Here is a 16,622-nt window from a genome sequence, read left to right as displayed (position 1 = left end):
TCTCGCATTTCCTAATTTTTTTGAGTGCTTGACTGTGCAACCTTAATGTTCTTTTACTCCCCCATCCCAAACCAACCAACCCACCCACCCCACTATGTTAATAGTATCTAAACTTTTTTTTAGTGATTCATGAACCAGCAGCTATTTTTGATCATCTGTACCAGTCCATATGCTTGGCTACAGTTCATCTCTGTCAGCAGATAAAGACAATATGCTGAAATATTTTCAGTGATGTTATCTCGTTTGTATGACAGGCTTGTTGGTTTAACCTGGGCAGTCATTTCCGGCAGATGGAAAACCTTGTATGTTGCTGATTAACACAGAAGACATAAGAAAATGGTAACTCTCATCCGCCTGATCCTACCTTTATGACAGAACACACTACCACATCCATGTCTTGTTGCAGTGTCCATAACAGGCACTGATGATCTAGAAGAACACAGGAACTCAACGCTAGAATGTTCAAGGCAATAAACCAGATGTGAATATTCCCCTACCTTGAGAACAACTAAGTCCAACAGGAAAATCCAGGACATATTTCCCACAATTGATTGATGGGAAAATATCTTAATATTAAGACCAGTCACACAGGAAGAGCTAACTCACTTTAGGTTTTTGACATAACTATTGAGAGGGCAAGACAGGTGAAGAGGATTTGTCAGACAGCGTCATAACTGGGGTTGCAGACCAAATAAGACAATTGTTTTGACAGGCCATTTGTTCCCTGTTCGCTTGTTCTGTGCTATCAGTCTGTCACGGGCCAAACAAAAGGGTCCACATACATAGAGTATGTCTACACTCCAGCCTAGAGGTATACATTTCAGCTCAAGGAGACATGCCTATGATCAAGACCCACGCTAATCAAGCTAGAGTGCTAAAAATTGAGTGTAGCCACGGTGGTACAAGTGGCAGTGGTAGCCCCCCCCAAATACCTAGTTGTCCAAGATGCTAGGGCCATACTCAGGTGGCTAGCTCTTCCACCCACTTGTATGGCTGTGGCTACACTCTATTTTCAGCAAGTTAGGTCAGTCAAAGCTAGTGTGGGTATGTCTCCTTGAGCAGGAATTTACTGGACATTACCCATAAAGCTCTCTTCAAAAACAAATTAAAACTTCCCTGCCACTGGGTTTCCTCAACTACTCTTTCTAAAGCTATCCTGACCTCTCCCCAAAGGGGTTAGTCTCAAAGCCCGCAAAAAACAAACAATTGCTATTGCAAAATGAGAAGCAAAAGCAACAAACAATGGATTGCTTGTCACTTCTTCCACCATGCCTTGCACCAGCCCAGAACTACCAACTGGCTGCTTATAACTACACTTCAAAGCAACCTCTAGGCATTGACTGGGAAAAAGGGCATCCAGAATATTCCTCTTTTTGCACTCCAGTGACCAGCCCTATCAGAGTTAACAGCCTGGGTTTCTCCCCAAACTACAAATTGCCATTCTGAGACCACTTCCGGAACCTCAGCAATCATGCCCCTGTAACGTGGTCTGTTAGAGAATACCTTGATATGTGGTAGTACTGATCCCTGGAGAGCCATTATATCCCAATTCATCACTAATAGTATATTTTTAGAGTACACCCATGTACACTATGCAAAAATATGGAATATGTTCACTGTCTTGTGGTTATGTAGATTGTTTAAGCCTATGATTGTCCAGATAGCAAATATCCTTACAAGATGGGCTGGACTTGGGAATCAATGCCAGCCCTTTAGAAGTCCACTCTTCTGGAGATAATTGTCACTTAGGGAACATCCAGCCATCTCCAGCAATAACAGGCTGTAGTTAAGGCCAGCAATCAATCTGCCATTTCTGTTTGTGGCATGAGCTTGGTGCTGAAAGTCCTTACTAAGCTGTTGTTTGTATCCTAATGAAAAATCACTCTGTAGCTATGGTCTACGAAAGTTTTATTTTTAGAAACAGTCTACACAGCAAAAAGAATTGGAGAATTTAGGCCCTGTTCTACACTATTTTCTACACTTATAAATTCAGTTAATTAGAGACACATTCTTCACACTGCATCAAGAAAGGACAGGCAGTTGCAGGTCCACATTATGTACCATGTTGTTTAACTGGATAAAACAGTTCATCCAAGTGGCTTACTTGTGTGGTGATAAGGAAGTGACAGAATCTCTCAAAGCTCACTCTGCTTGATCAGTGGTGACTTCTTAAACAGAGAAATCAGACACTACCCTCCTGGCAATATGCATACTACTTACTTGGGCCTCACTTCACACTCTCTCTAAGCATTATATGATTAATGTCCAGCCTTCAGCAATTAGGAGCAGCATACTGGAGTCTATTGTTGGATGCTAATCCCTTCATTCTGTTGTGTACATACTGCTTTGTGAGGTTCCAAGATTTTAGGTTGGCACAGAAAATCAAAGCGAATTTTTTCCTACCTGACAATTTAATTTTCTTTACTATCTTTCAGACTCTCCCTTCCCTTCAGCTCTAAGATACTACACTGGTGCTATCAAAATCCAGGTAGTTACATACACACAAACAGTTGTAGATATTAGATATATGAATGTACAGAAGCATCTGGTAGATAGTTAAAATTCCAGTGGCAGTCAGACTAGATTCAGAATTAAAGTTACATATTTTTGAGAAAATATGTCGTTAGTGCTTTCAAAGCTTCAACCAACATGGGTGAGCAGTATATTTATAAATAGGGACCTACCAAATTTATGGTCCATTTTGGTCAATTTCACAGTCATAGGATTTTAAAAATATCATATATTTCATGATTTCAGCTATTTAAATCTGAAATTTCACGGTGTTGTAATCGTAGGGGTCCTGACCCAAAAAGGAGTTGTGGGAGGGTTTCAAGGTTGTTGTAGGGGGGCTTGCAGAACTGCTACCCTTACTTCTGCACTGCTGGCGGTAGCACTGCCTTCAGAGCCAGGCAGCTGGAGAGCGGCAGCTGCTGGCTGGGATCCCAGCTCTGAAAGGCAGAGCCCCCTCCAGCAGCAGTGCAGAAGTAAGGGTGGCATGGTAAGGTATTGCCACCCTTACTTCTGTGCTGTTGCCTGCAGAGATGAGCCCTCAGTCAGCAGCTGCCACTCTCCAGCTGCCCAGCTCTGAAGGCAGCAGCACAGAAGTAAGGGTGGCATGATATGGTATTGCCACCCTTACTTCTGCACTTCTGCTGGTGGGGAGCTACCTTCAGAGATAGGTGCCTGGCCAACAGCTGCTGCTCTCCGCTGCACAGCTCTGAAGGCAGCGCAGAAATAAGGGTGGCAATACCATGACCCGCCCCCACCCCGCAACATCCTTTTAGGTCAGGAATCCCAATTTGAGAAACACAGGTCTCAAATCTGGTGTCACAGGGGGGAGACCAGATTTCACAGTCCGTGACGCATTTTTCATCACCGTGAATTTGGTAGGACCCTATTTATAAACAGAGCAGAGATCACCAAAAAAAGCTTCAGAGTACTGTCTCCATCTGCTGGCAGGAAGGAGCTATTCTCAGACATCTGGGCAAGCATAGAAAATCTCAGAAAGAGAAAAATGTGAGGAAAGAATTTTTTTTATTTTAAAAATTATTCAGCAATATTGAAATACTGACAGAGTAGATTCCCCCCTCCTCCTCCAGTGCTCTTGATTTAGATCATTTAAAGTCAAAAACAAACTTTAGGCAATCTTTAACCAGCATCTTTAGATATTGAAGTACTTGTTGCTCTAACATGTGAAAAAGATGTGCATCCAGGTTGTTTACAAATTCAGAGAATTAAACTTTTTATTTAGTTAATTATTTTATATTTTAATGCTTTTGAAAGTGTTTGAGAGTTTTGGAAACTGAAGATCCCTTTATTTGCATAGCAGGCTTAAATTGGCCCTCTGCATAGGTGTAAATTGTGAGGAGTGTGATGGCCATAAAAATAGAAATTATTTGATTGTTTCAGCGGATGAATTCAAATGTTTAATTTGAAAGGAAGCTTAAGTTCTAATATAGCAGACTCTTTGTAAAATGTGCTCAGCTCTGTCAACAGTAAATATCTATAAGTAAATAGCTATAAAAGGAAAGTTACCAAAAACTAAATCTTTAGCTCCTGGATGAGACAGTTCTTCTGTATGTGATTTTAGTACCTTCATATTTTATATAAAATGTTTCCAAAGAGGATGGATATATACTAATAAATCCACGAAAATATGGGGTGTTAGCTTTTGAATCCAAGCACTGCTTAGACTCTGCAGTGATAGGCACTATGGGGAGAGCCTCATATTTTTCTCAAATACACAATAACCAGAAATAAAACAAAAAACTACATATAAAATGAAAACAAAAAAACGAAGCTTCTCATCAGCCATGGGAGATTCAGTGGCCAGTGGCAGCACCCACAAGTGCAAACAGTGAGCTAATAGGATCACTTCCACCATACAGCATGCACCAGCCCAGGGAAGGCCCTGCCTGGGTCACATGCATTCATGGTGCATGTGTAATGTGCGTGCTGAGGCGGGGCTGGTAGGGGGATTTGGTGGCCGCATGAAGAGTGCAGGAGAGAGACAGACACCTGAGTGAGGCAGTCATTGTGGTGAGGGAGCTATGGAAAGCAGGAGCTCAACCTCTCCTGAGCACGCCCATCAAAGGAGTCGCGGAACTGCAGGTTTCCGCTCCTTCCATGGGATGGAGTGGTGAGTCCTGGCTGGGCACGAGGCATCACTGCAGAGGAGTCAGGGCCCGGGTTGGGTATTGAGACGAGCGTGCCTGGACGTCAGGCAGAGGTTGGAGGAGTCGGGGGAGGAGGGTGTCTAAGGCTCAGATGGGCAAGGGTTGTGGGCACGGGGGCAGTTGGAGTCAGGGTTGTTGCGGGGAGAGGTGTTATATTAATGTAGATGTTATAAAGAGGCCCAAGGAGTCAAAGGTGTTACCATGACCCTGTCAATGTCCAACATTAAACAGTGTTAAACAACATTCAGGGTTTTGTATACAGAATCCTCAGCCTACTTAGAACCATTGCAAACACACCATTAAAATTCCTTTTAACCTTTAATTAAAGATACAGAAAAGAGAGAAAAAGAGTTAAAGCATTTGACATATAAAGTATTAAGTAAATTTTATTCTAACAGCAACCCGTGTTCCCTTTCCTTTTAGCTGGAACAAGTTTTTAAAATGAAACCCTACCCCACATTACAGCACTGGAATGGGTTACCTAGGGAGGTGGTGGAATCTCCTTCCTTAGAGGTTTTTAAGGTCAGGCTTGACAAAGCCCTGGCTGGGATGATTTAGTTGGGGATTGGTCCTCCTTTGAGCAGGGGGTTGGACTGGATGATCTCTTGAGGTCCCTTCCATTCCTGATATTCTATGATTCTTTTTGGTGGTATTTAAAATGGTAATAACTGTCCTTTCTAGGGAAATGAGAAAAAGTTAGTTGAAATGGGCTGGAGCTATCATTGTTGCTGTTATTGTTTGAAGTCCAGTCCTGTTTTCTAGAAGACAAAGTAAGACAAATACAAACAAGAGGGGAAAGAAGAGAACAGCAAAGATAGAAAATGCAGCCTCTGTCTCTGGTGCTGACTCACTTGCAGCCTCACTGCTGGAGAAACACGGGCATAACACGTGGTCTTATTAGCTGTATTGAGACCTGGCAAACTTGTACCAATGTTGGGCTGTTTAGGGAATTGCATTTATCTGCCTTTTTCTGGTCAAAGGCTCAAAGCGGTGTTGCAAAATATACAGTTTTGGCCATTTAAGCCAGACTCCTCTTAGACACAAGGAAAAGGGGGGATAGGAAAGAAGAGAAATAAGGTGGGAAGGAAAAGGACACATGGAGAGGGAGGTGGCAAAGTCTCACTTCCCACGTGGTGTTTGGATACCTAGCCAGGGCCAGTGGAGTGGCAATGAAATTTGGCTCCCTCTCTCTGGCCCGGCCTGGTCAGGACATTTCTCAGGATTAGGACAAAGAAGGTCACGGGTCCTATGAGAAAATAGGAGTGACAGTTGTCATGGTGAAGCTCCCTCCTTCCCCTTTTCTAGTTCTTCAGTCAGCCAGCATTTACATCTGTTCTTCCCTTAATTTTCCCCAAAAAGTCTTTTTCTTTTTAAAAGAATAAACAGGGAGTGATAGGTGGAATAGCCCATTAATTAGACCTCATTTTGAGCACACCAATTTTAGTTCATTGATTTCTCATCCAACGCTTCTCTTGTTTACCAGACATGATGTTAACACAGTCCTTGAGTTATATCAATAGGCCTTTTTGTTTGGACTAATTTAGTCTTTTTGTGTCCCTTTTGTACCTTTTTTCCATTAATATTTGTTGTTATAGGTTAACATAGTGTTTTATAAACGTTCATGTCTTACAGTTAAGTTTACAGTATGTGTAAATTTGTGGGGCCAGTTATTACAATGGGGGGGGATTGTGAGGGTTTGGGGATAAACCAAAATAACACAAAATTCCCAAAAAATAAAATAATTTCACAGGGCTCTAACTATAGGAAGACCTGCGATAGATGGGTAGTCTTACAATTTTCCTATATTTTCTCCTTTCCTCAGTCCTCCCTACGAATATGTCCCTACAAATATGTTCACTGTGTTACAAACATTCCATTGCCCTCTTGTGTAAAATTTCATATTTGTTTATGGACTCTCAAGTTCAGACAGAAGTCAGCCATGAAAGGGTTTAGCAGCATTACTTTGTAATAGAGCCTGAGAGGAGAGGGTGCAGGGAAGAGAGAGAGCATTGCTCTTCAATGAGCAACTTTGAGCACTTTACATTATTATTTGACCTGATTATTAATGCTGGACAGTCTGTCAGATAGTAAAGATAAATTTTGATGTACTTATAATTGCAAATAAGTGGTTTTCTCCCTTCCAGTGTTTATTGGTTTTGCAGTTTACAGGCCATAAAATGTGAGTCATTTTTTGTTTAATGGACATTTTAGGTCTGTGAAATGAAACACTGCAAAAGTAATCTGACAGGATTGACAGGCACAGGGATGGGGCTCAGCTGCTATAGACCTCTAGACTTGATGACAGTCTTACAATAAATAATCTGATGCTGTGTGAAATGATAGAGAATGTCAATTTAAAGTTCTTGATTGTCAAAACTAAGATTGTTTTATCACTGAACTGTTGTAGGACAAATTTATGCTACTTTGTATGCTTCAAATTTTTGTCCTTAATATACAGGTCTGTATGGGCGGACAAACCATAGATGAGAATTTTAGGTCTTATATAGGTCTTCAGAATTTCACAGTGCAGACACTACTAGAATTTTTAGTTCAGGAAGCTTTAGACTGGCATTAACAGATACTCATTCACTGATCTTATTGTTTTGTATTTGCATATGTCAGAATTTTTACACTTTTGGGCCAGGTATTTTCCAAAATTTGACAACTCTATTTTATTACCTGTCTCAGCTCTGTAGTTCTCTCTGCAAGTTAAATGCAACTGCAATACATCTATTGTTTATTCTGTACATAAAAAGATTATGGGGGAGCCAGGGGTTTACCTATCTTCAAACTCCTGTTAAAACTACAAATTGCTATATCTTGACTTAGATTCTACTTCATGTTAGTTAGCACTTGTTAGCCAACATAAGATAAGAACACAGCTTTTTTTTCCTAGTGAAGACAAGGCTTTGGTTGTAGCAGTTTGTAATTTAGTAACTTTTCAAATAGTCACGTATTCCATACTGGATCTGGATTTCTTTGGCTACTGGGTACCAAACTAGCACAATCACCCATTTTGTATTTTAAACTGTGTTTCTTATTTGTTGCTTAGTGTCCTGCAAACATCCAGTAGGCATTTGATCACATGTAAAATATTTTTAAAGCAATAATCAAAAAGCAAAAGGTTATACATAGTTACAAATGTATGGACCATGAGAACACTGTGGGATATTGTCCCTGTAAAATAAGCTAGGGCACCGAGCAGCTGCGCAGTGTCAAGATTTAGATGATTTTGCATGCCTTCTGGCAGAAACTTAGGCACCGACAGCGTCAGATGGCAGCTAAAAAATGGTTTTTTGAATGTCACTGCCACCTAAATGTTGGACTTTGGCACCTAAAAAGGCGAAGTGCCTAAGTCCCTTGTGAATCTTTTCCATCATGATTTAAGACATGCTGCTTAACACTACATTTCTAATGGCATTACTTACTTTGTCTGTCTTTTTTCATACAGTGGAACAGATTACTATGATTATGGACACGGACTTAGTGAGGAAACATATGATTCTTATGGTGAGTAGCTTTGCAAGTGGAATTGTCAGTGTATTTTAAAGAATTTTGAAACAAAAATCAATTTAAACCGAAAAGAATTTTCATGAGGAATGCTGCAATCCTGCATCAGGATACACTTGCATCGACTTCTGTGCTGGTATGGAGTCCCATTGTTATAGATATGGAAGATTTATGGTTACTGAGACATATTTGTTGGGTTTTGGATTTTTTTTTTTTTTTTTGTAATTCTGTTTGCTATCTTTGCCATGTAACAGTAAAAATAAGCACTAAGGGCTACATTTTCCACCCTTACTCATATTTACTACATTCCCCCAAATCAATGGGATTATTTTCAGTGAACAATAATATTTAGTGTGAGTAAAGATGGCAAAGAATTGAGCCATAAGGCCTCAATTCAGCAGTGAACATAAGCATATGCTTAATGTAAAGCATGTGCTTAAGACTCATTGAAGTCAATGGGACTTGAGCATATGCTTAAGTTCTTTGCTGAATCAGGGCTGAATTGAGCACATTTCCCACTTAGTTTATGGTCTTTTGATGTATAAATTCATTTCCAAGCTCCAGTTCTGTAAACTCAAGCAGGTAGTAATTATATAAAAGTTATAAAAGTATTTTCGGTATGTAATAGACACCAGGGTACTGTGTGAAGGCAAGACAACGCATAATAAAGCAAAAAGCATATGCCACAATGGTAGGATTATTTTTTTCAAATCAGAAGTGCAGCGGTGATCGGTTTAATTAAAGGAATCTGTTATGGATTAGAAGCATAAAGCATGTTAAAAGCACCTTTATTTCATGGATAAATGTTAGACCTCTGGCTAGAGATCAGAGAAATGCAGTTTTCAATCAGTCAGGAAGCTCAGAAACTCATGAATTGCCAGTGACTGGTGCAAGTGAATCATGACTGTGGTTAATGGATGTTATGACATTTTTTAGAACATAAATGAAAACCATTTCCTGGTGTATCTTTTGAAGTGCATTTTACGATATCTCCTCCCTGAAGCAATGATGACCTCAGCTAAGATTTGTTTGTCATAACAAACGCTTTGAACATATAGGTTTGCCACATGTCATCAGCTTGAATCGATGCAAATAACTTGAGGGAAAGTCATTGATTAGATGAGTTCATCAAAAGAGGAGGTCACTTCAAGCAATTTTTGCCCCTCACGGTTCTTTAAAGTGGTCTCTGTGGACTGCATTGCTTAAATCATTGTATATTTCAGCATTAAAGTTAACTGTTTGACAGTAGGGGTCTGATTTCTCAGAGTATCTCACTAAGGGAAAAATCGATAGTGATAAAGCTTACAACCTGCCTAATGCAGGACACAAGAGGATGTAACCTTTTGTAGCGTTACAATATTTAAGATAAAAAAAATTAAAATTTTCTCATTAAATCTTTTGTTACTTAAAACTGATAGCTTGTTATTTGCCAGGGCAAACTTGTTTGCCAGAAGTTTAGTACAAAATGTTAAGTGTGCCTCATATTTCGAGATTTGCAGAAAGATTGTTAGCACCTTGGGATGGACCATGTCTTCCTATGTCTTTCTATGCCTAGCACATTTGGACTCTGATTCGGTCTTAATAATGCAGTTCAGTGTGTGTTGTGAAAATCTTTATTTGTGTGTTTATTCATTTTGTTGTTACAAGCGAGGCAAGCAGTTTCCTTTGCTCTTTGAAGTTTATAAAAAAAAATCCAGCTTTGTAGATCTTGCACTTTACAGGAAATATATTTGTTTCTGTGAAATCCACTGTTATCTCAAATTCTGTATTAGGTTGTGTTTTTCAAAAGGGAAGCCACAAGTGTTCATAGTGGAATTATGGAACTTTTCACTTGTAGCTTTCTAATTCAAAGTAATCCTAAATTGGTAGTGACCAAAAGAAATTGGGTGGGAGGAGGAATTTATAGCTGTTCAGTAGCCTACATAGATTTTCATGTTCTTACTCCAGGTCCTGTTAGTATAAGTACCCACGTCACAATCTGCCTCCAAAGTTGCACTCTTCTTTGCAGCCTCATTAGAGGCCATACTGAATATCATAGTTACCTAAACACATTCTCATCCCCAGCTAATCCCAATCAGAACTGAGGCATGGTGGTAGAGCAGTATGGGGAAGTTCACCAGTTCTTTGGCTAAATATTAGACTTCATTCTCTACAACTGTCAGTGCAAAAGCACTGAACTCCAAAATTAAACTAAAAAAAATTATAAGTAAAAACAAACACAGCCACAAGGTCCATTAGGAAAGATCTAATTATGATTGCTTTTCCTCGTTGCAGGGCAAGAAGAATGGACCAACTCAAGACACAAGGCACCTTCAGCAAGGACAACAAAGGGAATCTACAGAGACCAGCCATATGCCAGATACTGATTGTACTGTCTGATGTTGTGAAATATCCAATCTCCACCAGTCCTGTATACTGTTCCAAGTAATTTTTTTCTATAAACAATCCCTTTTTAGTAAATCAAAGTGCGTAAAAATTGAATGGTTGGACTGAACTTAAACTATTCTGTTGAAAGAACAACCTGGACAGAAAGATATGTAAAACAAGGAACTTTGTTATTTCCAGATTGTATTTGAAAAATAGGTGATCAAAAAAAATAACCTCTGATTAACTAGTGTTAAACAAAAACTAGGTTTACTAAATATGTTAATCCATTCTTTTAACATAAGCGTAACCTTTTATTTTAAAGGTTTTCAGCAATTTAGTTCTTTTAGTTTTATTTTTCAACCATTTTGCTAGTTTTTTCTCTTGCAAACATGCGTAAAAAGGGAAGCAAATTACAAATGCAAATAATGTGGTATTTTGTAACTCAAGTCTTGAAATGTTCTGTAGTGTTAAGCAAAGTTTACTCTTGCTTGATACTAAATAAACTTTTGAAAGAAAATCAGTGTGTGTGAGAGTAATTTTATGCTTTAGTTTATTTTATAATAAACCTTCATAAATAGTAGTAAACAGGGAGAAATTCATCTAACAATGATCAACATAAAAGGCTCATACTAAACACTGTACAGCTTTTTTTTAAAAATGGTATAAACCTAAATGTACATTTATATACTCACAATAGATTTAAATGATGTTTAAATATCCAAATGGTATGGATCTGCTTGAATGCCACATATAAAAAAAAAATCTTGGTTAAAAATGGTTAAAAATAGCTAATGAATTTTCTGAAAAAGATGTGACTAGTTTTCATCTTGTTGAGCATTTTTTCACTAGTGCAACTTTGGAATTTTTATGAGAATTTTGGTACCTTAATGACCACCTCGCTCCGTGCTGGAAGCTATAAACACAAAGCTTTTAAAGACTTTCTGACTTGACTAATTGAGGTCGCTTTCGTCAGAGGCAGAGGATGTGTAACCCTTAAAACGGTCTTCATTTGCAAAGGTAAATAAATCAAATAAGATTTTAATCTCACTTAATTTATCTTAATATAACCAATAAAATCAGGGAGAATACAAATTAGAAAGTTTCATTTTAGATTTTAGAAAGGCTTTAAGATCACCTAAATTCTCATTTTAAAAAGTTTAATTTGTTTTAGTAATCTAAAAATCCTTAGCTCAGTCAGTTTAATTTGGGCAAACTATTCCCTATTAAACAAATGTAAAACCTCATAACTAGTAGTTTGTAATACCTTATTTTTCCATAAATTCTAGTAACTGAGAACAGTGCTTAAACATTACAAATGTTTTCAAAAGCTTTTCCTTAATGATTCAGTTTGTCTTTTTAATTATAGTTTAATTTGAATTGTTTGGTTTTAGTTTATATTTTAAAGTCTTCTTCTGTATTTAGTAAACAGATCTTTTCTCTTGTCAGGAAATGGTAAACGTCTTGGGGATCCAAGAGAACAAAAACCTAAATCGGTTGATGCTTTGGTATGTACCTGTTCATATATTTTAAACTCTCTGATAAATGATGTACCAGAGAAAAGAATTTTAAGGGCCTAATTCAAAACCCATTGAAATCAATGGAAAGACTTCAATGACTGCGAGGCTCTGGATTAATCCTTAAATAATCACTAAGGTCAGTGATTATTTTGAATTCTGAAATTACTTTAAGAGTCTGCCAAAAAGAAAAGTACTTTTTTTCAGGCAGTCTGACACGCAAAGCTTAATATTGAACGGTCCCATTGTGCCCCTAGCTGTTGTTGGATTATTTCTATTCTTGAGATTTAAGAATTAACTTTGAATTTCAGCTAACTAGGTAAAGCAATTGCCAAGCTAATAGAGGAATGTAAAGGGAAATGAGTATAATTTTATGCCATCAATCCCCCACAGAGAACTTCAATCCTGATAGAAAAAGCATGTTGACAGTTTTAGTCAGAGAGGTCCCAATCCGTAATTTTTCTGAGAATAACTTTGTGGGGAACAGTTTGATAGGGAAAAAAATTGGTAGAGGATGACTTGGTGAACCAAAATGAACATTTCTGCACAAGAAACATGTTGAATACTGGTGAAGGGGAAAGTCAAATCCCTTAAAAATGTATTTACAGAGCTGTGAATCTACTGCTTCTGTGCATGTTTGCTGTGGATTACGTTTTCTAATGAAGTTAGTCAGATACTAGGTTAAAAAATAATTCACCCATATTTATGTGCTGTGCGATAAAAAAATGAGAACAGAAACTTTTAACTTTTGAAGGGTTTGTTTCCTACTTTGAATGGTAGTTCCAGCTGCTAATCCCATAAGAAACATTCAAATTCCAGGTTAATTGATTAATAAATGGTTCCTGGAGCTTTTTCAGCAGCTTGGTGCCTTTAATTTGCAATTTGTAGTCTAAATGGAGCTATATATTTTTAAATAATGCATACATAGTTACTGTTTAACACAGTAACATTAGGAGGTCTCTTCATTTGCATATACAAAACCTGCATTTGCACATGCAAAGTTTGCTGGAACAAATTCAAGACTTAGTTTAAGATTTAGCCAAAAGGCCCCATAAGACCTGTAAAGGTTAAAGAGTTCAGCTGAGACGTCTATCTGCCTTCGCCAGAATAATTGCGAAGATCCAAAACCAGTGAGCAAGGCTGACTCCTACAGCTGCTGCTATTCCTAGGCACAATAGAGTGGGGTATATTGAAACTGTCTTCTCTGAATGTTCATAGCTTTCTGGGTCAAACCCTTAATTACTATGTTAACATGATTTTGTCCACATCCTCAAAATGGCTTTTAAAAAAATAGTTTCAGTGTAAGAGTTAAGGTTGCATAAAAAGTCTGATGTTAAGCCCTATGCAGTTTTTGAACCAATCAAATGAAAACTGCAGCCCTTACACACTTAGGCCCAGTTTTAGTTAATGGTTCTTATTATGATCTTATCTAAATCTACACAGAAGAACCCTTGTGAATAGTGACCATAGCAGCACTAGATTTTAAAAATATTTGGACAGGGAATATTTTTATAATTTATGTCCATATTTTTGATCTTTCTGCAAGGATTTGATTGAGCATCTTTTTTTGTCAAAAACAAAAAACTGAAACTACATTTGAAAGGTTTCAGAGTAACAGCCGTGTTAGTCTGTATTCACAAAAAGAAAAGGAGTACTTGTGGCACCTTAGAGACTAACCAATTTATTTGAGCATAAGCTTTCGTGAGCTACAGCTCACTTCATCGGATGCATACTGTGGAAAGTGTAGAAGATCTTTTTATACACACAAAGCATGAAAAAATGGGTGTTTACCACTACAAAAGGTTTTCTCTCCCCCCACCCCACTCTCCTGCTGGTAATAGCTTATCTAAAGTGATCACTCTCCTTACAATGTGTATGATAACCAAGTTGGGCCATTTCCAGCACAAATCCAGGTTTTCTCCCCCGCCCACACACAAACCCACTCTCCTGTTGGTAATAGCTTATCTAAAGTGATTACTTTAGATAAGCTATTACCAACAGGAGAGTGGGTTTGTGTGGGGTGGGGGGAGAAAACCTGGATTTGTGCTGGAAATGGCCCAACTTGATTATCATACACATTGTAAGGAGAGTGATCACTTTAGATAAGCTATTACCAGCAGGAGAGTGGGGTGGGGGGAGAGAAAACCTTTTGTAGTGGTAAACACCCATTTTTTCATGCTTTGTGTGTATAAAAAAATCTTCTACACTTTCCACAGTATGCATCCGATGAAGTGAGCTGTAGCTCACGAAAGCTTATGCTCAAATAAATTGATTAGTCTCTAAGATGCCACAAGTACTCCTTTTCTTTTTGAAACTACATTGAAGCAGAATTTTAGACACTTTTATAGGTTCAGTATTTGCAGTAGAAATCTTTTCTCAACACTTGCTAAAATAGCCCACTTTGACCTTATTTTCCTCTATTATCATAGAATGATAGAATATCAGGGTTGGAAGGGACCTCAGGAGGTCATCTAGTCCAACCCCCTGCTCAAAGCAGGACCGATCCCCAATTAAATCATCCCAGCCAGGGCTTTGTCAAGCCTGACCTTAAAAACTTCTAAGGAAGGAGATTCCACCATCTCCCTAGGTAACACAGTCCAGTGTTTCACCACCCTCCTAGTGAAAAAGTTTTTCCTAATATCCAACCTAAACCTCCCCCACTGCAACTTGAGACCATTACTCCTTGTTCTGTCATCTGCTACCACTGAGAACACTCTAGACCCATTCTCTTCGGAATTATTATTATATCTCCAGCTTTCTTTGGAATAATGGAATAACCTACCAAGGAAGATAGTTTAGATATTAGATAATCCTGATTCAGTGTGACAAACTTAATTACTAAGAAGAGCTAGCTCATTCGGTGTAGAATTTTATGTTCTCACATCTTTTGGTTAATCACTACATATCGCTAGAGTCAAATCCAATAGCACAAGTGAATAATATCTTAACAATTGATGAATCATATAATTATTAATTTTTCCATATTGCACACAGGCTTTATTGTCATCTGTGTACTAAATTTAAACAATTAGCTCCTTTTTTGCATTCTTTTCCATAAATCTACATAAATTTATTGTATTTCCAATTGCCAGTTTCCACTGCCTGTAATCTGACAGTCTCCAGAGAGTCAGTAATAATTATTAGTTCCCAGTACATAAACATATTTTGTTTTCGTCTTTTCCAGGGACTTCTGTCGTGATTATTATGGACTGCTTAGGCTATTATATTCACCAGTGTGCCTAGTCAACAATGAAATCAGCTTTGGAATTTGAAAATGCAGTTCTGTTTCTCTTCCAGTATTTTACGGACTGTAGTACTAAAGTGTATCATATTATATCCTTTATTTTTAACAACTGCTATAAAATCCCTTAATTGTTTAATGACTTAACAATGTTATTTATGTACAAGTCAATAAAGAATCTCCATTTAAATCTCCAGTACAAAGCAATAATGCATCCTTATGTTTCTTCAATGACTTTGTAATTCCTACACAGAAGCTATGAGCGAACCTTGTGTGGAGTCTTATGACTAGATGCACAGTTAACTTTTGGAAGTGGTTTATCTACTGTATGTGCAGCATGGACAAGTAAATATGAAAACAAGTGTGTTACACAGAAGCTATTGTGTTGCTCATAGGCTCAGTGTAAACGGATGTGCCTGACTCAAGACTGATTAGTAGAGAGAGAATAAACCCAATTTCAATTTGTTTATAGAACATGAAGGTCATAATCACTGTGGACTGTATTATATTGTTCATTGTCTTTCACTTATTCCATGGTATACTGTGATTATAATTTTACATCTACAGAAGTATCTTCTCTACTCTTATAATATAAGGTCACATGTTTTCCAGTGAAAGAATTTCAAGCTAGTTTTTGTGTCTTGATAAATTTGCACTCTTGTACCTGGTAAACCTGTTTCCTCAATGCTTTTTCATTTTTATATTAGTCCTTATTGTGATAATTTGTAACCCAAATAAACTTCTGGTAATTTAACCTTTTCTTACTGCAAAGCTGTCTGCAAAGCCAACTGCTTTCCACCCATGCTTCAGAAATTTACTTCCATCGGGTGCATTTTCCTTTCTGATAGTTCTTGAAACTCAACAAGTTCGGCCACTGTGCATGCCAGTTAATCCATTTCCATTCTGAGGCCAGACTTTTCTTTTTAGCTAAGTGTATATTTTCAAGTCAAACTATTACTTTTTTTGAAAAATAAAGGAATATCACTAAACTTAAGTGTCTTCTGTTCAAACTCCTCATCTCCATCAATGCACATTGAGATGTTTTATTACCATTTAGTGGCTGTTGAAGATTATCTTTAAGGATTTTTATAGGGAGGTGGGAAAATTGATTTCAGATCTTAAATTATTCTTCACGTTGATTTCTCAAAGCTACCTTAAGCCAATGGAGTATCATTTAGTTCTTTTCTCCTTTGGTTGTTTGGAAGGAGCTTCAGGTGTAGTCAAAAAGGATAGTCTTCCTGTGACTTCTTTACCACCTAGCTATATCACCTTAAAGTTTCAGTTATTCAAAATTATGTTTTACATCTTCCAAGA

The 16,622-nt window shown here is 37.8% G+C and overlaps 1 protein-coding gene across 2 annotated transcripts in view; it reads left to right on the top strand.

The window, feature by feature from the left end:
• Positions 1-16,294, top strand: part of KHDRBS3 (KH RNA binding domain containing, signal transduction associated 3) — a 192,774-nt gene extending 176,480 nt beyond the window's left edge. Inside the window, exons 8-11 of one of the 2 annotated variants that reach the window (XM_043539053.1) lie at positions 8,128-8,186; positions 10,461-10,610; positions 12,000-12,058; positions 15,252-16,294. In XM_043539053.1, coding sequence (XP_043394988.1) covers positions 8,128-8,186; positions 10,461-10,552 — 151 coding nt within the window. In that variant the 3' untranslated portion in view covers positions 10,553-10,610; positions 12,000-12,058; positions 15,252-16,294. Of the gene's footprint in view, positions 1-8,127; positions 8,187-10,460; positions 12,059-15,251 lie in introns of both variants that reach the window. The other variant, XM_043539052.1, reaches the window with a different exon arrangement.
• Positions 16,295-16,622: the final 328 nt, after the last annotated feature.

The sequence above is a fragment of the Chelonia mydas genome, chromosome 2 (assembly GCF_015237465.2).
Source record: "Chelonia mydas isolate rCheMyd1 chromosome 2, rCheMyd1.pri.v2, whole genome shotgun sequence".
Classification (NCBI taxonomy): Eukaryota; Metazoa; Chordata; order Testudines; family Cheloniidae; genus Chelonia; species Chelonia mydas.
Note: the sequence above shows the minus strand (reverse complement) of the source record. Positions and strands in the feature narration are given on the sequence as shown.